The 22,155-nt window shown below is 45.4% G+C and overlaps 1 protein-coding gene across 1 annotated transcript in view; it reads left to right on the top strand.

The window, feature by feature from the left end:
* The first annotated feature begins 11,778 nt into the window (after window positions 1–11,778).
* The window catches only part of LOC135571363 (MOB kinase activator 3B-like), a 43,402-nt gene continuing 33,025 nt past the window's right edge, over window positions 11,779–22,155 (top strand). Inside the window, exon 1 of the mRNA XM_065017171.1 lies at window positions 11,779–12,221. Within this exon, the coding sequence (XP_064873243.1) occupies window positions 11,804–12,221 (418 nt within the window). The 5' untranslated portion in view covers window positions 11,779–11,803. The remainder of the gene's footprint in view (window positions 12,222–22,155) is intronic.

Below are 22,155 nucleotides of genomic sequence, written 5' to 3'. Positions count from 1 at the left end.
AATATCCAACGAGTAATCTAACAATTCCACAACTACTACCTTATACACACAAGTGTAAGGGGATAAAGAATATGTACATAAAGATATATGAATGAGTGATGGTACAGAAGGACATAGGCAAGATGCAGTAGATGGTATCGAGTACAATATATACATATGAGATGAGTAATGTAGGGTATGTAAACATAAAAGTGGCATAGTTTAAAGTGGCTAGTGATACAACATAAAGTTGAGGCACTTGGCGGTGCGGAGATACTTCTGGTTCTTGTGGTCAGTCCACACGATGAATGGGTGTTTCGCCTCCTCCTGCCAGTGCCTCCATTCCTCCAACGCCATCTTCACCGTGAGAAGCTCACGATATCCCTCATCGTAGTTATTTTCCTTGGCATTAAGGCGGTGGGATAAGAAGGCACAGGGATGCAGCTTGAGGTCTAGGGCAGAACGTTGGGACAAGACATCAGAAGCATCAGCCTCCACCGCGAACTGACGGGAAGGGTCCTATGCCTGGTGGCATAGGCTCAGGAAGCGGTGACTCGGCCGTCGTCGCCAGCCCCCTGGGCAGGTCTAGAAGCCTCAGATTCTCTCTCAGCAGCGAGACCGTCGGTAGCTTCCGGGATGACTCAGAGGCAAGGTGGGATCCCTGGACGTGCGAGCGAAATCCAATTTCCTCTCGCTCCATCGTTCCCATAATCGCCCATCGATACGGATGGTCAAAGCTCTGTCGGTAACTCCCGGGCTGCAAGCTCGTCCTTGACCTCCTCCGAGACGCCGTGCAGGAACATATCGAACAGTGCCTCTTGATTCCAATCACTCTCCGCTGCCAACGTGCAGAAATCCACAGCATAATCATCTGCACTGCGGGAGTCCTGGAGTCCTGGATTAGCTTCAGGGCGGCCTCGCCCAGAAGTGTGATGAGTTAGGCTATCTTGGAGCGATCTGAGGGGAAGGAGGAGGATTGAAGCTCGAAGACCAGGGCACATTGAGCTAGGGAACGCCCGACGGGTGCTCAGCTCTCCATCTGGAAGAGGTAAGCGGGGCTCCCGAGAAGGTGGAGTGACCGATGAGACGGCGCTGCTAGCAGCTGAGGAGCTGTGTGGTTACCACCGTGGTAGGCGGCGTCCCGGACTACCCGTGGGGTTGCTCCAGCTAATTGTCCAACGCCCAGTCATAGCGTTCAGCCAACGTTTGGACCCCCTCCACAAGGCCATGAAGCAATTCCTCGTGCATACCGATGGTGGATCCTTGAGTGGAGATGACATTGTGCAGCTGGCCCAGGTCTGCTGGGTCAGTCATGGCCAGTTCACATCAGGAATCAAGTTAAAACCCAGATGCAGACACGTCGAATTGACAATGGTTTAATATTCCAACAGGGGCAGGCAATAGACAGGTCAAGGCAGGCAGGGGTCAGTAAACCAGAGGTGGGGCAGCGGTACTGGACGGCAGTCAGGGTCAGGGTAGGCAGAGGTCAACAATCCAGAGCTGGGGCAAAGGGACAGGTCGGCAGGCAGAGGGGTCAAGCAGGCGGGCTCAGATTCAGGACAGGCAAGGGTCAAAACCAGGAGGGCGAGAAAAAGGAGAGACTGGAAAAAGCAGGAGCTGAGAACAAAAAATGCTGGTTGACTTGACAAACAAGACGAACTGGACAAACAGAGAACACAGGTATAAATGCACTGGGGATAATGGGGAAGATGGGCGACACCTGGGGGGTGGAGACAAGGACAGGTGACACAGATCAGGGTGTGACAGTAACATCATCTGATTACTTTCAGTTACTTTTGGAGTACTTTCCCCTGAAGAGGTATTAGAAGAAGACAAAATGGATCCATCAAATGCATTTGGTGTTTCATCATTGTGGTCTGTGATTGGTGGTCATTGTGTGTGTCATCATAGTGGTCTGTGATTGGTGGTCATCATTTGGTGTCATCATAGTGGTCTCTAAACAACCTTTCTTTACACCGTGTGCATCCCAATTGGCACCCTATTCCCTATATAGTTCACTATTTTTGATCCTACATTTTGTGCACTATATAGGAAAAGGAGACACTTTGGATCGTAACCTGAGTTCTGAGGAGTTGACAGGGCTCGGGTTAGAACAGCCTCTCTTTACACATCATCACAGAGTCATCCATCATGCTGCTGGGTTAGGACAAGCTGCTGGGTTAGGACAAGCTGCTGGGTTACAGTTAGGACAAGCTGCTGGGTTACATTTAGGACAAGCTGCTGGGTTAGGACAAGCTGCTGGGTTAGGACAAGCTGCTGGGTTACAGTTAGGACAAGCTGCTGGGTTAGGACAAGCTGCTGGGTTACATTTAGGACAAGCTGCTGGGTTAGGACAAGCTGCTGGGTTAGGACAAGGGTTAGGACAAGCTGCTGGGTTACAGTTAGGACAAGCTGCTGGGTTACATTTACGACAAGCTGCTGGGTTAGGACAAGCTGCTGGGTTAGGACAAGCTGCTGGGTTAGGACAAGCTGCTGGTTTAGAGTTAGGACAAGCTGCTGGGTTACAGTTAGGACAAGCTGCTGGGTTAGGACAAGCTGCTGGTTTACAGTTAGGACAAGCTGCTGGGTTAGGACAAGCTGTTGGGTTACAGTTAGGACAAGCTGTTGGTTTACAGTTAGGACAAGCTGCTGGGTTAGGACAAGCTGTTGGGTTAGAGTTAGGACAAGCTGCTGGGTTTACAGTTAGGACAAGCTGCTGGGTTACAGTTAGGACAAGCTGCTGGGTTAGGACAAGCTGCTGGTTTACAGTTAGGACAAGCTGCTGGGTTACAGTTAGGACAAGCTGCTGGTTTACAGTTAGGACAAGCTGCTGGGTTACAGTTAGGACAAGCTGCTGGTTTACAGTTAGGACAAGCTGTTGGGTTACAGTTAGGACAAGCTGCTGGGTTAGGACAAGCTGCTGGGTTAGGACAAGCTGCTGGGTTACAGTTAGGACAAGCTGCTGGTTTACAGTTAGGACAAGCTGTTGGGTTAGGACAAGCTGCTGGGTTACAGTTAGGACAAGCTGCTGGGTTAGGACAAGCTGTTGGGTTAAAGTTAGGACAAGCTGCTGGTTTACAGTTAGGACAAGCTGCTGGTTTACAGTTAGGACAAGCTGCTGGGTTAGGACAAGCTGCTGGGTTACAGTTAGGACAAGCTGCTGGGTTAGGACAAACTGCTGGGTTACAGTTAGGACAAGCTGCTGGTTTACAGTTAGGACAAGCTGCTGGGTTACAGTTAGGACAAGCTGCTGGGTTAGAGTTAGGACAAGCTGCTGGTTTAGAGTTAGGACAAGCTGTTGGGTTAGAGTTAGGACAAGCTGTTGGGTTAGAGTTAGGACAAGCTGCTGGGTTACAGTTAGGACAAGCTGCTGGTTTACAGTTAGGACAAGCTGCTGGGTTACAGTTAGGACAAGCTGCTGGTTTACAGTTAGGACAAGCTGTTGGGTTAGAGTTAGGACAAGCTGCTGGTTTACAGTTAGGACAAGCTGTTGGGTTAGAGTTAGGACAAGCTGTTGGGTTAGAGTTAGGACAAGCTGCTGGGTTACAGTTAGGACAAGCTGCTGGTTTACAGTTAGGACAAGCTGCTGGGTTAGGACAAGCTGCTGGGTTACAGTTAGGACAAGCTGCTGGGTTACAGTTAGGACAAGCTGCTGGTTTACAGTTAGGACAAGCTGTTGGGTTAGAGTTAGGACAAGCTGTTGGGTTAGAGTTAGGACAAGCTGCTGGGTTACAGTTAGGACAAGCTGCTGGGTTAGGACAAGCTGCTGGTTTACAGTTAGGACAAGCTGCTGGGTTACAGTTAGGACAAGCTGCTGGTTTACAGTTAGGACAAGCTGCTGGTTTACAGTTAGGACAAGCTGCTGGGTTACAGTTAGGACAAGCTGCTGGTTTACAGTTAGGACAAGCTGTTGGGTTAGAGTTAGGACAAGCTGTTGGGTTAGAGTTAGGACAAGCTGCTGGGTTACAGTTAGGACAAGCTGCTGGTTTACAGTTAGGACAAGCTGCTGGTTTACAGTTAGGACAAGCTGTTGGGTTAGAGTTGGGACAAGCTGCTGGTTTACAGTTAAGACAAGCTGTTGGGTTAGAGTTAGGACAAGCTGTTGGGTTAGAGTTAGGACAAGCTGCTGGGTTACAGTTAGGACAAGCTGCTGGTTTACAGTTAGGACAAGCTGCTGGGTTAGGACAAGCTGCTGGGTTAGGACAAGCTGCTGGGTTACAGTTAGGACAAGCTGCTGGTTTACAGTTAGGACAAGCTGCTGGGTTAGGACAAGCTGCTGGTTTACAGTTAGGACAAGCTGCTGGGTTACAGTTAGGACAAGCTGCTGGGTTACAGTTAGGACAAGCTGCTGGTTTACAGTTAGGACAAGCTGCTGGGTTACAGTTAGGACAAGCTGTTGGGTTACAGTTAGGACAAGCTGCTGGGTTACAGTTAGGACAAGCTGCTGGGTTAGGACAAGCTGCTGGGTTACAGTTAGGACAAGCTGCTGGGTTAGGACAAGCTGCTGGGTTACAGTTAGGACAAGCTGCTGGTTTACAGTTAGGACAAGCTGTTGGGTTAGAGTTAGGACAAGCTGTTGGGTTAGAGTTAGGACAAGCTGCTGGTTTACAGTTAGGACAAGCTGTTGGGTTAGAGTTAGGACAAGCTGTTGGGTTAGAGTTAGGACAAGCTGCTGGGTTACAGTTAGGACAAGCTGCTGGTTTACAGTTAGGACAAGCTGCTGGGTTAGGACAAGCTGCTGGGTTAGGACCATCTGCTGGGTTAGGACAAGATGCTGGGTTAGAGTTAGGACAAGCTGCTGGGTTAGGACAAGCTGCTGGGTTACAGTTAGGACAAGCTGCTGGGTTACAGTTAGGACAAGCTGCTGGTTTACAGTTAGGACAAGCTGTTGGGTTAGAGTTAGGACAAGCTGCTGGTTTACAGTTAGGACAAGCTGTTGGGTTAGAGTTAGGACAAGCTGTTGGGTTAGAGTTAGGACAAGCTGCTGGGTTAGAGTTAGGACAAGCTGTTGGGTTAGAGTTAGGACAAGCTGCTGGGTTACAGTTAGGACAAGCTGCTGGTTTACAGTTAGGACAAGCTGCTGGTTTACAGTTAGGACAAGCTGCTGGGTTAGGACAAGCTGCTGGGTTAGGACAAGCTGCTGGGTTACAGTTAGGACAAGCTGCTGGGTTACAGTTAGGACAAGCTGTTGGGTTAGAGTTAGGACAAGCTGTTGGGTTAGAGTTAGGACACGCTGCTGGGTTACAGTTAGGACAAGCTGCTGGTTTACAGTTAGGACAAGCTGCTGGTTTACAGTTAGGACAAGCTGTTGGGTTAGAGTTGGGACAAGCTGCTGGTTTACAGTTAAGACAAGCTGTTGGGTTAGAGTTAGGACAAGCTGTTGGGTTAGAGTTAGGACAAGCTGCTGGGTTACAGTTAGGACAAGCTGCTGGTTTACAGTTAGGACAAGCTGCTGGGTTAGGACAAGCTGCTGGGTTAGGACAAGCTGCTGGGTTACAGTTAGGACAAGCTGCTGGTTTACAGTTAGGACAAGCTGCTGGGTTAGGACAAGCTGCTGGTTTACAGTTAGGACAAGCTGCTGGGTTACAGTTAGGACAACCTGCTGGGTTACAGTTAGGACAAGCTGCTGGTTTACAGTTAGGACAAGCTGCTGGGTTACAGTTAGGACAAGCTGTTGGGTTACAGTTAGGACAAGCTGCTGGGTTACAGTTAGGACAAGCTGCTGGGTTAGGACAAGCTGCTGGGTTACAGTTAGGAGAAGCTGCTGGGTTAGGACAAGCTGCTGGGTTACAGTTAGGACAAGCTGCTGGTTTACAGTTAGGACAAGCTGTTGGGTTAGAGTTAGGACAAGCTGTTGGGTTACAGTTAGGACAAGCTGCTGGGTTACAGTTAGGACAAGCTGCTGGGTTAGGACAAGCTGTTGGGTTACAGTTAGGACAAGCTGCTGGTTTACAGTTAGGACAAGCTGCTGGTTTACAGTTAGGACAAGCTGTTGGGTTACAGTTAGGACAAGCTGTTGGGTTACAGTTAGGACAAGCTGTTGGGTTACAGTTAGGACAAGCTGCTGGGTTAGGACAAGCTGCTGGGTTAGGACAAGCTTTTGGGTTACAGTTAGGACAATCTGTTGGGTTACAGTTAGGACAAGCTGCTGGGTTAGGACAAGCTGCTGGGTTAGAGTTAGGACAAGCTGCTGGTTTCAATTTAGGACAAGCTGCTGGGTTAGGACAAGCTGCTGGGTTAGGACAAGCTGCTGGCTTAGAGTTAGGACAAGCTGCTGGTTTACAGTTAGGACAAGCTGCTGGGTTACAGTTAGGACAAGCTGCTGGTTTACAGTTAGGACAAGCTGTTGGGTTACAGTTAGGACAAGCTGCTGGTTTACAGTTAGGACAAGCTGCTGGTTTACAGTTAGGACAAGCTGCTGGTTTACAGTTAGGACAAGCTGCTGGGTTAGGACAAGCTGTTGGTTTACAGTTAGGACAAGCTGTTGGTTTACAGTTAGGACAAGATCTGAGTGCAGATATCAGTCAACGGAAACCCAAAAGGCTGCCTATTCCCTATATAATGTATTCCTCTTTACCAGAGTCCTATTCCCTATATAATGTATTCCTCTTTACCAGAGTCTTATTCCCTATATAATGTATTCCTCTTTACCAGAGTCATATTCCCTATATATTGTATTCCTCTTTACCAGAGTCCTATTCCCTATATAATGTATTCCCCTTTACCAGAGTCCTATTCCCTATATAATGTATTCCCCTTTACCAGAGTCATATTCCCTATATATTGTATTCCTCTTTACCAGAGTCATATTCCCTATATAATGTATTCCTCTTTACCAGAGTCCTATTCCCTATATAATGTATTCCTCTTTACCAGAGTCCTATTCCCTATATAATGTATTCCCCTTTACCAGAGTCCTATTCCCTATATAATGTATTCCTCTTTACCAGTGTCCTATTCCCTATATAATGTATTCCCCTTTATCAGAGTCCTATTCCCTATATAATGTATTCCTCTTTACCAGAGTCCTATTCCCTATATAATGTATTCCCTTTACCAGAGTCCTATTCCTATATAATGTATTCCTCTTTACCAGAGTCCTATTCCTATATAATGTATTCCTCTTTACCAGAGTCCTATTCCCTATATAATGTATTCCCCTTTACCAGAGTCCTATTCCCTATATAATGTATTCCCCTTTACCAGAGTCCTATTCCCTATATAATGTATTCCTCTTTACCAGAGTCCTATTCCCTATATAATGTATTCCTCTTTACCAGAGTCTTATTCCCTATATAATGTATTCCTCTTTACCAGAGTCCTATTCCCTATATAATGTATTCCTCTTTACCAGAGTCCTATTCCCTATATAATGTATTCCTCTTTACCAGAGTCCTATTCCCTATATAATGTATTCCTCTTTACCAGAGTCCTATTCCCTATATAATGTATTCCTCTTTACCAGAGTCCTATTCCCTATATAATGTATTCCTCTTTACCAGTGTCCTATTCCCTATATAATGTATTCCCCTTTATCAGAGTCCTATTCCCTATATAATGTATTCCTCTTTACCAGAGTCCTATTCCCTATATAATGTATTCCCCTTTACCAGAGTCCTATTCCCTATATAATGTATTCCTCTTTACCAGAGTCCTATTCCCTATATAATGTATTCCTCTTTACCAGAGTCCTATTCCCTATATAATGTATTCCCCTTTACCAGAGTCCTATTCCCTATATAATGTATTCCCCTTTACCAGAGTCCTATTCCCTATATAATGTATTCCTCTTTACCAGAGTCCTATTCCCTATATAATGTATTCCTCTTTACCAGAGTCTTATTCCCTATATAATGTATTCCTCTTTACCAGAGTCCTATTCCCTATATAATGTATTCCTCTTTACCAGAGTCCTATTCCCTATATAATGTATTCCTCTTTACCAGAGTCCTATTCCCTATATAATGTATTCCTCTTTACCAGAGTCCTATTCCCTATATAATGTATTCCTCTTTACCAGAGTCCTATTCCCTATATAATGTATTCCTCTTTACCAGAGTCCTATTCCCTATATAATGTATTCCCAGAGTCTTATTCCCTATATAATGTATTCCTCTTTACCAGAGTCATATTCCCTATATATTGTATTCCTCTTTACCAGAGTCCTATTCCCTATATAATGTATTCCCCTTTACCAGAGTCCTATTCCCTATATAATGTATTCCCCTTTACCAGAGTCATATTCCCTATATATTGTATTCCTCTTTACCAGAGTCATATTCCCTATATAATGTATTCCTCTTTACCAGAGTCCTATTCCCTATATAATGTATTCCTCTTTACCAGAGTCCTATTCCCTATATAATGTATTCCCTTTACCAGAGTCCTATTCCCTATATAATGTATTCCTCTTTACCAGTGTCCTATTCCCTATATAATGTATTCCCTTTATCAGAGTCCTATTCCCTATATAATGTATTCCTCTTTACTTTTCCCTATATAATGTATTCCAGAGTCCTATTCCCTATATAATGTATTCCCTTTACCAGAGTCCTATTCCCTATATAATGTATTCCTCTTTACCAGAGTCCTATTCCCTATATAATGTATTCCTCTTTACCAGAGTCCTATTCCCTATATAATGTATTCCCTTTACCAGAGTCCTATTCCCTATATAATGTATTCCTCTTTACCAGAGTCCTATTCCCTATATAATGTATTCCTCTTTACCAGAGTCCTATTCCCTATATAATGTATTCCTCTTTACCAGAGTCTTATTCCCTATATAATGTATTCCTCTTTACCAGAGTCCTATTCCCTATATAATGTATTCCTCTTTACCAGAGTCCTATTCCCTATATAATGTATTCCTCTTTACCAGAGTCCTATTCCCTATATAATGTCCTCTTTACCAGAGTCCTATTCCCTATATAATGTATTCCTCTTTACCAGAGTCCTATTCCCTATATAATGTATTCCTCTTTACCAGAGTCCTATTCCCTATATAATGTATTCCTCTTTACCAGAGTCCTATTCCCTATATAATGTATTCCTCTTTACCAGAGTCCTATTCCCTATATAATGTATTCCTCTTTACCAGAGTCCTATTCCCTATATAATGTATTCCTCTTTACCAGAGTCCTATTCCCTATATAATGTATTCCCTTTACCAGAGTCCTATTCCCTATATAATGTATTCCTCTTTACCAGAGTCCTATTCCCTATATAATGTATTCCCCTTTACCAGAGTCCTATTCCCTATATAATGTATTCCTCTTTACCAGAGTCCTATTCCCTATATAATGTATTCCTCTTTACCAGAGTCCTATTCCCTATATAATGTATTCCTTTACCAGAGTCCTATTCCCTATATAATGTATTCCTTTTACCAGAGTCCTATTCCCTATATAATGTATTCCTCTTTACCAGAGTCCTATTCCCTATATAATGTATTCCTCTTTACCAGAGTCCTATTCCCTATATAATGTATTCCTCTTTACCAGAGTCCTATTCCCTATATAATGTATTCCTCTTTACCAGAGTCCTATTCCCTATATAATGTATTCCTCTTTACCAGAGTCCTATTCCCTATATAATGTATTCCTCTTTACCAGAGTCCTATTCCCTATATAATGTATTCCTCTTTACCAGAGTCCTATACCCTATATAATGTATTCCTCTTTACCAGAGTCCTATTCCCTATATAATGTATTCCTCTTTACCAGAGTCCTATTCCCTATATAATGTATTCCTCTTTACCAGAGTCCTATACCCTATATAATGTATTCCTCTTTACCAGAGTCCTATTCCCTATATAATGTATTCCTCTTTACCAGAGTCCTATTCCCTATATAATGTATTCCTCTTTACCAGAGTCCTATTCCCTATATAATGTATTCCTCTTTACCAGAGTCCTATTCCTTATGTAGTGTATTCCGCTTTGGTTACCATTTGGGATGCAAACGTAGATTTAACATTTGCACACAATTGTTCTGTGGTTCAGGCTTGTTTTGTCCACTGACAAAGAGAGAAAGAGAAAGCTTTCGCCGCCTTAAACACAGTCACTGATACACTGCCAGGATGATGCTATCAAAAGTCACGACTCGAAGGAAAGTAATGGAACCTTTCACAACTAACCTGTCTAAACACGATGATATCAGCTTAGTAAAGGGAACTCCCTGTTGTGTTGTCTGATTCCCACATTCAGTGGATTAGGAGTTTAGATTAGTGGGAGATACACTGACAGTATGGCTTTTAAACATTTGTCTTTGCTTGGTTGTTGTTGGGTTTTTTTGGGGGAAGGGGGTTTGGATGTGAAAAGCACTCGCACATCACAATTTCATTTTTAGAATCATATCATGCGTAGGAAATAGAAGGTATTTTTTCAGGTATGTAGGAAATAGAAGGTACGTTTTTCAGGTATGTAAGGAAATAGAAGGTATTTTTTCAGGTATGTAGGAAATAGAAGGTACGTTTTTCAGGTATGTAAGGAAATAGAAGGTATTTTTTCAGGTATGTAGGAAATAGAAGGTACGTTTTTCAGGTATGTAGGAAATAGAAGGTACGTTTTTCAGGTATGTAGGAAATAGAAGGTACGTTTTCAGGTATGTAGGAAATAGAAGGTACGTTTTCAGGTATGTAGGAAATAGAAGGTACGTTTTCAGGTATGTAGGAAATAGAAGGTACGTTTTCAGGTATGTAGGAAATAGAAGGTACGTTTTTCAGGTATGTAGGGAATAGAAGGTACGTTTTTCAGGTATGTAGGAAATAGAAGGTACGTTTTTCAGATATGTAGGAAATAGAAGGTACGTTTTTCAGGTATGTAGGAAATAGAAGGTACGTAGGAAATAGAAGGTAAGTTTTCAGGTATGTAGGAAATAGAAGGTACGTTTTTCAGGTATGTAGGAAATAGAAGGTAAGTTTTTCAGGTATGTAGGAAATAGAAGGTACGTTTTCAGGTATGTAGGAAATAGAAGGTACGTTTTTCAGGTATGTAGGAAATAGAAAGTACGTTTTTCAGGTATGTAGGAAATAGAAGGGAAATACGTTTTTCAGGTATGTAGGAAATAGAAGGTACGTTTTCAGGTATGTAGGAAATAGAAGGTATGTAGGGAAATAGAAGGTTTTTCAGGTATGTAGGAAATAGAAGGTACGTTTTCAGGTATGTAGGAAATAGAAGGTACGTTTTTCAGGTATGTAGGAAATAGAAGGTACGTTTTTCAGGTATGTAGGAAATAGAAGGTACGTTTTTCAGGTATGTAGGAAATAGAAGGTACGTTTTCAGGTATGTAGGAAATAGAAGGTACGTTTTTTCAGGTATGTAGGAAATAGAAGGTAGAAGGTACGTTTTCAGGTATGTAGGAAATAGAAGGTACGTTTTCAGGTATGTAGGAAATAGAAGGTACGTTTTTCAGGTATGTAGGAAATAGAAGGTATTTTTTCAGGTGCGTAGGAAATAGAAGGTAAGTTTTTCAGGTATGTAGGAAATAGAAGGTAAGTTTTTCAGGTATGTAGGAAATAGAAGGTATTTTTTTCAGGTATGTAGGAAATAGAAGGAAATTTTTTTCAGGTATGTAAGAAATGGTCACATGTAACTTTAAAGATGTCTTTTAAAACATTGTATTGTTTGTGTTTTGTTCACAGGAACCCACCGCTTCTTCGTCTACTTCTCATCTACCTGCTCCTCCAGAAGTGACTATTGGTACCGTCGATTCCTCCCAGGGGTCCCTTCCCCGCAACACGGTCTGCTGACAAACCTCCGCTGTTCCCTCCTCTCTGCTGTCCCTCTCCCCTCGCCACGGTCCTAGCCCCCATCCTAGGCAACATGTCCATCACCCTGAAGCAGGTCTTCAACAAGGACAAGACCTTCCGCCCCAAGCGTAAGTTTGAGCCGGGGGCGCAGCGTTTCGAGCTGCATAAGAAGGCCCAGGCATCGCTAAGCTTCGGGGTTGACCTGAGGGCGGCGGTTGCTCTGCCCCACGGGGAGGATCTGAACGACTGGGTGGCAGTACACGTGGTGGACTTCTTCAACAGGATAAACCTCATCTACGGGACGGTGTGTGAGTTCTGCACGGAGAAGAGTTGTCCGGTCATGTCCGGAGGTCCTAGGTATGAGTACCGATGGCAGGACGATCACAAGTACAAGAAACCAACGGCTCTACCGGCTCCCAAGTACATGAACTTGCTGATGGACTGGATAGAGGTCCAGATCAACAATGAGGATATCTTCCCCACCAGCATGGGTGAGTACTACGCTTATGGGCCTTTATTATTAGTATCCCTGAACTTTCCACAAAACATTTTTCTGAATTCCCGGCTAGAGGATTTCTGCAATCAGCAGGGAATGTTTAACCCTACTGTACTGAGCAAGAGGCAGAACCCTCTTGGTCTCTATTACAAATATATCCCCAACCCTTTGACTGTCAGCGTTCCTCTGTAGATCTCTATAAACAAGACAACAGAAATACTGTTCAAATGGAGGTGGATGCTAATCGGATAGAACCTCTTAACAACCCCGAACCTATAACCACTGACCTTGCACTTATCCAACCTGCTCTAACTGAGTGGGTTACCACGACAATCACTAAGGAGCCCTGGTTAGGGAATAGGGTGCTATTTCAGCCGCAGACTAAGTAGATTGCTGCTAGAAAACACTGATCTCACTTGTTAAACCCTGTAGCATCCAACGGACTGTGAAATCCTACTTATGTCAGCTTAGGTCACAAGATCACAAATCCTCAATTGTTGACGTTGATGGGGGTGAGCTCCTCGTCTCCTCGTCTCCTATATATATATAGTGTGTGTATATATATATATATATATATATACACTGCTCAAAAAAAATAAAGGGAACACTAAAATAACACATAACTCAAATACTTTTTTCTCTACATAGTTGAATGTGCTGACAACAAAATCACACAAAAATTATCAATGGAAATCAAATTTATCAACCCATGGAGGTCTGGATTTGGAGTCACACTCAAAATTAAAGTGGAAAACCACACTACAGGCTGATCCAACTTTGATGTAATGTCCTTAAAACAAGTCAAACGGAGGCTCAGTAGTGTGTGTGGCCTCCACGTGCCTGTATGACCTCCCTACAATGCCTGGGCATGCTCCTGATGAGGTGGCGGATGGTCTCCTGAGGGATCTCCTCCCAGACCTGGACTAAAGCATCCGCCAACTCCTGGACAGTCTGTGGTGCAACGTGGCGTTGGTGGATGGAGCGAGACATGATGTCCCAGATGTGCTCAATTGGATTCAGGTCTGGGGAACGGGCGGGCCAGTCCATAGCATCAATGCCTTCCTCTTGCAGGAACTGCTGACACACTCCAGCCACATGAGGTCTAGCATTGTCTTGCATTAGGAGGAACCCAGGGCCAACCACACCAGAATATGGTCTCACAAGGGGTCTGAGGATCTCATCTCGGTACCTAATGGCAGTCAGCCTACCTATATAGGGAATAGGGCTCCATTTGGGATGTATCCCTGAACTGTTCCCACCACCGTGCCAGAATGAAATCATGATACCTACCCAGCCTTCCAGCCCCATCCCTGTTCTGCAGCCTGTAGGCACCTTAGCCACTGGCCACCAGCCATGAGTCTTTCTCTCTCTCTCTCTCACTATCTCTCACCCCCCCCTCTCTCTCTCTCTCTCTCTCTCTCTCTCTCTCTCTCTCTCTCACTGTCTCTCTCTCTGTGTCTCTCTGTCTCTCTCACTCTCTCTCTCTCTCTCTCTCTCACCCCCCCTCTCCTCCTTTTTCTCTCTCTCTCTCGCTCTCTCTCTCTCTCCCTTCTCTCTTTTCTCTATCTCTCTCGCTCTCTCTCTCTCTCGCTCTCTCTCTCACTCTCTCACTATCACTCTCTCTCACTATCTCTCACCCCCCCTCTCTCTCTCTCTGTCTCTGTCTTTCTGTCTCTCTGTCTCTCACTCTCTCTCACTATCTCTCACCCCCCTCTCTCTCTCTCTCTCTCGTTTTATGTCCCTCTGTGCCCTAAGGTACACATCAATAATTCACCCTGGAGCATGCTCAGTCCTGTCATGTGTGTGTTTGCCAGGTGTAGCCATTGTTTTCACCACTTAGTGTAGCCAGGGTTAGGGTAGTCAGGGTTAGTGTAGTCAGGGTTAGGGTAGTCAGGGTTAATGTAGTCAGGATTAGTGTAGTCAGGGTTAGTGTAGTCAGGGTAGCCAGGGTTAGTGTAGTCAGGGTAGTCAGGGTTAGGGTAGTCAGGGTTAGTGTAGCCTGGGATAGTGTAGTCAGGGTTAGTGTAGCCTGGGGTAGTGTAGTCAGGGTTAGTGTAGTCAGGGTTAGGGTAGTCAGGGTTAGGTAGTCAGGGTTAGGGTAGTCAGGGTAACCAGGGTTAGTGTAGCCTGGGGTAGTGTAGTCAGGGTTAGGTAGTCAGGGTTAGGGTAGTCAGGGTTAGGGTAGTCAGGATTAGTGTAGTCAGGTTAGTGTAGCCAGGGTTAGTGTAGCCAGGGTTAGTGTAGCCAGGGAGGGTGTAGTCAGGATTAGGGTAGTCAGGGTTAAGGTAGTCAGGGTTAGTGTATTCAGGATTAGGTAGTCAGGGTTAGGTAGTCAGGGTTAAGGTAGTCAGGGTTGGGGTAGCCAGGGTTAGGTAGTCAGGGGTAGTGTAGTCAGGGTTAGTGTAGCCAGGGTTAGTGTAGTCAGGGTTAGTGTAACCAGGGTTAGTGTAACCAGGGTTAGTGTAGCCAGGGTCAGGGTAGCCAGGGGTAGTGTAGTCAGGGTTAGTGTAGTCAGGGTTAGTGTAGCCAGGGTTAGTGTAGCCAGGGTTAGTGTAGCCAGGGTTAGTGTTAGGATATTCACAGTCTATTGTCCATTGCTCGTGTTTCTTGGCCCAAGCAAGTCTCTTCTTATTAGTAGTGGTTTCTTTGCAGCAATTCGACCATGAAGGCCTGATTCACACAGTCTCCTCAGAACAGTTGATGTTGAGATGTGTCTGTTACTTGAACTCTGTGAAGCATTTATTTGGGCTGCAATTTCTGAGGCTGGTAACTCTAATCAACCTCTCCTTGGGTTGGCAGGTAGTCTAGTGGTTAGAGCGTTGGGCCAGTAACCAAAAGGTTGCTGGATCTAATCCCTGAGCTGACACGGTCATTATTTGTCGTTCTGCCCCTGAACAAGGCAGTTAACCCACTGTTCCCCGTTAGGCCGTCATTGAAAATAAGAATTTGTTCATAACTGACATGCCTAATTAAATGCAGCAGAGGTAACTCTGGGTCTTCCTTTCCTGTGGCGATCCTCATGAGAGCCGGTATTTTATAGCATCTCGGAGTCGCTCGCCTGTTGACGTTGAGACTGGTGCACTGGGGCCTCCCACTCCTTTTTCTATTCTGGTTAGAGCCAGTTTGCCCTGTTCTGTGAAGGGAGTAGTACACAGCGTTGTACGAGATCTTCAGTTTCTTGGCAATTTCTCACATGGAATAGCCTTCATTTCTCAGAACAAGAACAGATTGACGAGTTTCAGAGGAAAGGTCTTCGTTTCTGGCCATTTTGAGCCTGTAATCGAACCCACAAATGCTGATGCTCCAGATACTCAACTAGACTAAAGAAGGCCAGTTGTATTTCTTCATTAATCGGAACAACAGTTTTCAGCTGTGCTAACATAATTGCAAAAGGTTTTTCTAATGATCAATTAGCCTTTTAAAATGATCAACTTAGATTAGCTAACACTACGTGCCATTGGAACACAGGAGTGATGGTTGCTGATAATGGGCCTCTGTACGCCTATGTAGATATTCCATAAAAATCAGCCGTTTCCAGCTGCAACAGTCATTTACAACATTAACAATGTCTACACTGTATTTCTGATCAATTTGATGTTATTTTAATGGACAAAAAAATGTTTTCTTTCCAAAACAAGGACGTTGCTAAGTGACCCCAAACTTTTGAACGGTGGTGTATCATTGTCATTATGGGGTATTGTGTGTAGATTGATGAGAGACAAAAAAAATAACACTTCAATCCATTTTAGAACAAGGCTGTAACGTAACAAAATGTGTAAAAAGTCAAGGGGTCGGAATACTTTCCGGAGGCTCTGTATTTGGTATTATCAAAGATAAATATGTAGGTCTACTGATTTGATCAGGAGTCGTCGACTGCTGCTTTCTGTGTATCAATGTCCATGTTTAAACACCTGCTTCATTCGTCAATCATACCTGGATTGCAGAAAGCTGACCGAATGCCTCTTAAAGGGAAGCTTGACGCCAGACTCTTCAAGGGTTCTTAAAGGGAATCTTGACGCTGTGGGAGTCAGCAGACTCTTAAAGGGAAGCTTGACGCTGTGGGAGTCAGCAGACTCTTAAAGGGAAGCTTGACGCTGTGGGAGTAAGCAGACTCTTAAAGGGAAGCTTGACGCTGTGGGAGTCAGCAGACTCTTAAAGGGAAGCTTGACGCTGTGGAGAGTCAGCAGACTCTTAAAGGAAGCTTGACGCTGTGGGAGTCAGCAGACTCTTAAAGGGAAGCTTGACGCTGTGGGAGTCAGCAGACTCTTAAAGGGAAGCTTGACGCTGTGGGAGTCAGCAGACTCTTAAAGGGAAGCTTGACCCTGTGGGAGTCAGCAGACTCTTAAAGGGAAGATTGACGCTGTGGGAGTCAGCAGACTCTTAAAGGGTTCTTAAAGGGAAGCTTGACGCTGTGGGAGTCAGCAGACTCTTAAAGGGAAGCTTGACGCTGTGGGAGTCAGCAGACTCTTAAAGGGAAGCTTGACGCTGTGGGAGTCAGCAGACTCTTTAACCTGTTGCTTCTACTCGGGACGCTTGCGTCCCAACTAGAGCTCTGGAAATGCAAATGCGCTACGCTAAATGCTAATAGTATTAGTTAAAACTCAAACGTTCATTAAAATACACATGCAGGGTATCGAATTAAAGCTACACTCGTTGTGAATCCAGGCAACAAGTCAGATTTTTAAAATGCTTTTCGTGAGAAGCTATTATCTGATAGCATGTAACACCCCAAAAGACCCGCAGGGGACGTAAACAAAATAATTAGCATTTCGGCGTTACACAAACCGCACAATAAAATAGAAAACATTCATTACCTTTCACCATCTTCTTTGTTGGCACTCCTAGATGTCCCATAAACACTATTTGGGTCTTTATTTCGATTAAATTGGTCCATATAAAGCCTAGATATCGTTATATGTAGACTGTGTGATAAACGAAAAAAACATCGTTTCAAAACGTAACGTCATTTTTTTAAATTCAAAAAGTCGACGATAAACTTTCACAAAACACTTCGAAATACGTTTGTAATGCAACTTTAGGTATTAGTAAACGTTAATAAGCGATAAAATTCATCAGGAGGCGATGTAAAGATCATTAGCTGTCCGTCTGGAAAAATGTCCGGCTAGAAACTCAACGAAAATATCCGGTCCTAGACCGGATTAGATACGGTGTCCTGCATGTGTTTGACCAAGAAAAAACTCGAAGGGAAATGACAAGACTCTAGACACCGTGTGGAAGCTGTAGGTACTGCAACCTCAGTCAATTAATTGTGGTTCACCTTTATCAATGGGTTCAAGTAGCGCATGGATATATTTTCCCATTTTCAGTGATCAGTTTTTCCTGTGCTTTTCGATGTAAATGCCCGTTCTGGTAAAGCCACAGCAGTGATTTAACCAGTTTTATAAACGTCTGAGTGTTTTCTATCCACACAGACTAAGCAAATGCATATACTATATTCCTGGCATGAGTAGCAGGGCGCTGAAATGTTGCGCGATTTTTAACAGAATGTTCAAAAAAGTAGAGGGTCGACATAAGAGGTTAAAGGGAAGCTTGACGCTGTGGGAGTCAGCAGACTCTTAAAGGGAAGCTTGACGCTGTGGGAGTCAGCAGACTCTTAAAGGGTTCTTAAAGGGAAGCTTGACGCTGTGGGAGTCAGCAGACTCTTCAAGGGTTCTTAAAGGGAAGCTTGACGCTGTGGGAGTCAGCAGACTCTTAAAGGGAAGCTTGACGCTGTGGGAGTCAGCAGACTCTTCAAGGGTTCTTAAAGGGAATCTTGACGCTGTGGGAGTCAGCAGACTCTTAAAGGGAAGATTGACGCTGTGGGAGTCAGCAGACTCTTAAAGGGAAGCTTGACGCTGTGGGAGTCAGCAGACTCTTAAAGGGAAGCTTGACGCTGTGGGAGTCAGCAGACTCTTAAAGGGAAGCTTGACGCTGTGGGAGTCAGCAGACTCTTAAAGGGTTCTTAAAGGTTCAGTGTAGTCAAAATTCAGTTTTACAACAGCTGATGAAACTAAAGCTTGTAAAAGTGAGAGAAAAAAAGAAGGTATTTGACAAAAACAAATCCAGTAACCAGGCTGGTAACTTTTTCTTTTTGGCTGGCTACTCCATGTGCTTGTGGAAAACAGTGCAGGGCTCTCTGGGATGTCCTTTAACAGTTGCACATCTATTCAGCTTCTCTGTTGTACAACTGAATGGTTGAATTCTTACAGTTTAAATGTCAACCTAATACCTCGGGCAATAATGGAGTAATCTGTTCCTGGATTGTGAGATTACACTCAGTATGATCCTGTTACCTCAGACCCAGCGGAGCCGAGCCAGTAGACTGTGGCTACTTCCACATACAGTTGAAGTCAGAAGTTTACATACATCTTAGCCAAATACATTTAAACTCAGTTTTTCCACAATTCCTGACATTTAATCCTAGTAAAAAATTCCCTGTTTTAGGTCAGTTAGAATAATAGTAGAGATAATGAATAATTTCAGCTTTTATTTCTTTCATCACATTCCCAGTGGGTCAGAAGTTTACATGCACTCAATTAGTATTTGGTAGCATTGACTCTGAGCAGTGTCTTATCATCCTAAAACCTACTCTGAGCAGTGTCTTATCATCCTAAAACCTACTCTGAGCAGTGTCTTATCATCCTAAAACCTACTCTGAGCAGTGTCTTATCATCATCCTAAAACCTACTCTGAGCAGTGTCTTATCATCATCCTAAAACCTACTCTGAGCAGTGTCTTATCATCCTAAAACCTACTCTGAGCAGTGTCTTATCATCCTAAAACCTACTCTGAGCAGTGTCTTAACATCATCCTAAAACCTACTCTGAGCAGTGTCTTAAGATCCTAAAACCTACTCTGAATTGTTTTTTTGTTGTCTTAAAACCGGTTTTAACAGGATTCCCAGGACCTTTTCTGAGATGATTTGTGGATACGAGCCCAGGTCTCACTCACTACTCACTGGCATAACCCCTAAACCACCTGGTGTGGGTTCATAGCCTGAGGAGTGGTAGGGTGAGAGGGGGAGGATAAGAGGAAGGGAAGAGGAGTGGTAGGATGGCTAGAGGGGGAGGAGAGGTGAGAGGACAGAGCTAGATGGGGGGGAGAGGTGAGAGGAGGAGGGCAAGAGGTGGAGTAGAGGTGAGAGGAGGAGGAGGGTTAGAGGAGGAGTAGGGCTAGAGGGGGAGGAGGAGGGCTAGAGGTGGAGAGGTGAGAGGAGGAGGAGAGGTGAGAGGAGGAGGAGAGGTGAGGAGGAGGGGGCTAGAGGAGGAGGAGGGCTGGAGGAGGAGAGATGAGAGGAGGTGGAGAGGTGAGAGGAGGAGAGGGGCTAGAAGAGGAGGAAAGGTGAGAGGAGGAGGAGAGGTGAGAGGAGGGGGGGCTAGAGGAGGAGGAGGGCTGGAGGAGGAGAGGTGAGAGGAGGAGGAGGAGAGAAGGAGGGTGAGAGAGGAGGAGGGGCTGGAGGAGGAGAGGTGAGAGGAGGAGGAGAGGTTAGAGGAGGAGGAGGGCTGGAGGAGGAGAGGTGAGAGAGGTGAGGAGGAGGGGCTGGAGAAGGAGAGGTGAGTGGAGGAGGAGAGGTGAGAGGAGGAGGAGAGGTGAGAGGAGGAGAGGTGAGAGGAGGAGGAGAGGTGAGAGGAGGAGGAGGGCTGGAGGAGGAGAGGTGAGAGGAGGATAAGGGCTGGAGGAGGAGGAGAGGTGAGAGGAGGAGGAGAGGTGAGAGGAGGGCGGTCCAGCCGCAGGGTGCAGGCGTTTCATTTAGCTCTGCTCTTTGATCCTGTCTCCCAAGTTTCCTGCTGCGAAGAAAGTTCATACTCTCCCTCCCCTTCCATCTCTTCTCCTCCTTCCAGTCTCTCTCCCTTCCTGCCTGCCCATCCCCTCCCCTTCCATCTCTTCTCCTCCTTCCAGTCTCTCTCCCTTCCTGCCCTGCCCATCCCTTCTCCTCCCCTCTCTTCTCCTCCTTCCAGTCTCTCTCCCTTCCCTTCCTGCCCTGCCCATCCCCTCTCCTCCCCCCCTCTCTTCTCCTCCTTCCAGTCTCTCTCCCTTCCTGCCCTGCCCATCCCCTCTCCTCCCCCTCTCTTCTCCTCCTTCCAGTCTCTCTCCCTTCCTGCCCTGCCCATCCCCTTCCATCTCTTCTCCTCCTTCCAGTCTCTCCCTTCCTGCCCTGCCCTGCCCATCCCCTCTCCTCCCCTCTCTTCTCCTCCTTCCAGTCTCTCTCCCTTCCTGCCCTGCCCATCCCCTCTCCTCCCCCTCTCTTCTCCTCCTTCCAGTCTCTCCCTTCCTGCCCTGCCCATCCCCTCTCCTCCCCCTCTCTTCTCCTCCTTCCAGTCTCTCCCCCTTCCTGCCCTGCCCATCCCCTCTACTCCCCATCTCTTCTCCTCCTTCCAGTCTCTCCCTTCCTGCCCTACCCATCCCCTCCCCTTCCATCTCTTCTCCTCCTTCCAGTCTCTCTCCCTTCCTGCCCTGCCCATCCCCTCTCCTCCCCCTCTCTTCTCCTCCTTCCAGTCTCTCTCCCTTCCTGCCCTGCCCATCCCCTCTCCTCCCCCTCTCTTTCCTCCATCCAGTCTCTCTGTACTAACTACAGTGGGGCAAAAAAGTATTTAGTCAGCCACTAATTGTGCAAGTTCTCCCACTTAAAAAGATGAGAGAGGCCTGTCATTTTCATCATAGGTACACTTCAACTATGACAGACAAAATTAGAAAAAAATCCAGAAAATCACATTGTAGGATTTTAATGAATTTATTTGCAAATGATGGTGGAAAATAAGTATTTGGTCAATAACAAAAGTTTATCTCAATACTTTGTTATATACCCTTTGTTGGCAATGACAGAGGTCAAATGTTTTCTGTAAGTCTTCACAAGGTTTTCACACACTGTTGCTGGTATTTTGGCCCATTCCTCCATGCAGATCTCCTCTAGAGCAGTGACGTCTTGGGGCTGTTGCTGAGTAACACGGACTTTCAACTCCCTCCAAAGATTTTCTATGGGGTTGAGATCTGGAGACTGGCTAGGCCACTCCAGGACCTTGAAATGCTTCTTACAAGCCACTCCTTCGTTGACCGGGCGGTGTGTATGGGATCATTGTCATGCTGAAAGACCCAGCCACGTTTCATCTTCAATGCCCTTGCTGATGGAAGGAGGTTTTCACTCAAACTCTCACGATACATGGCCCCCATTCATTCTTTCCTTTACACGGATCAGTCGCCCTGGTCTCTTTGCAGAAAAACAGCCCGAAGCATGATGTTTCCACCCCATGCTTCACAGTAGGTATGGTGTTCTTTGGATGCAACTCAGCATGCTTTGTCCTCCAAACGAGTTGAGTTTTTACCAAAAAGTTCTATTTTGGTTTCATCTGACCATATGACATTCTCCCAATCTTCTTCTGGATCATCCAAATGCTCTCTAGCAAACTTCAGACGGGCCTGGACATGTACTGGCTTAAGCAGGGGACACGTCTGGCACTGCAGGATTTGAGTCCCTGGCGGCGTAGTGTGTTACTGATGGTAGGCTTTGTTACTTTGGTCCCAGCTCTCTGCAGGTCATTCACTAGGTCCCCCCGTGTGGTTCTGGGATTTTTGCTCACCGTTCTTGTGATCATTTTGACCCCACGGGGTGAGATCTTGCGTGGAGCCCCAGATCGAGGGAGATTATCAGTGGTCTTGTATGTCTTCCATTTCCTGATAATTGCTCCCACAGTTGATTTCTTCAAACCAAGCTGCTTACCCATTGCAGATTCAGTCTTCCCAGCCTGCTGAAGGTCTACAATTTTGTTTCTGGTGTCCTTTGACAGCTCTTTGGTCTTGGCCATAGTGGAGTTTGGAGTGTGACTGTTTGAGGTTGTGGACAGGTGTCTTTTATACTGGTAACAAGTTCAAACAGGTGCCATTAATACAGGTAACAGTGGAGGACAGAGGAGCCTCTTAAAGAAGAAGTTACA

The sequence above is a fragment of the Oncorhynchus nerka genome, linkage group LG4 (assembly GCF_034236695.1).
Source record: "Oncorhynchus nerka isolate Pitt River linkage group LG4, Oner_Uvic_2.0, whole genome shotgun sequence".
NCBI classification, from domain to species: Eukaryota; Metazoa; Chordata; class Actinopteri; order Salmoniformes; family Salmonidae; genus Oncorhynchus; species Oncorhynchus nerka.
This window is presented reverse-complemented; position numbering and strand designations above follow the sequence as displayed.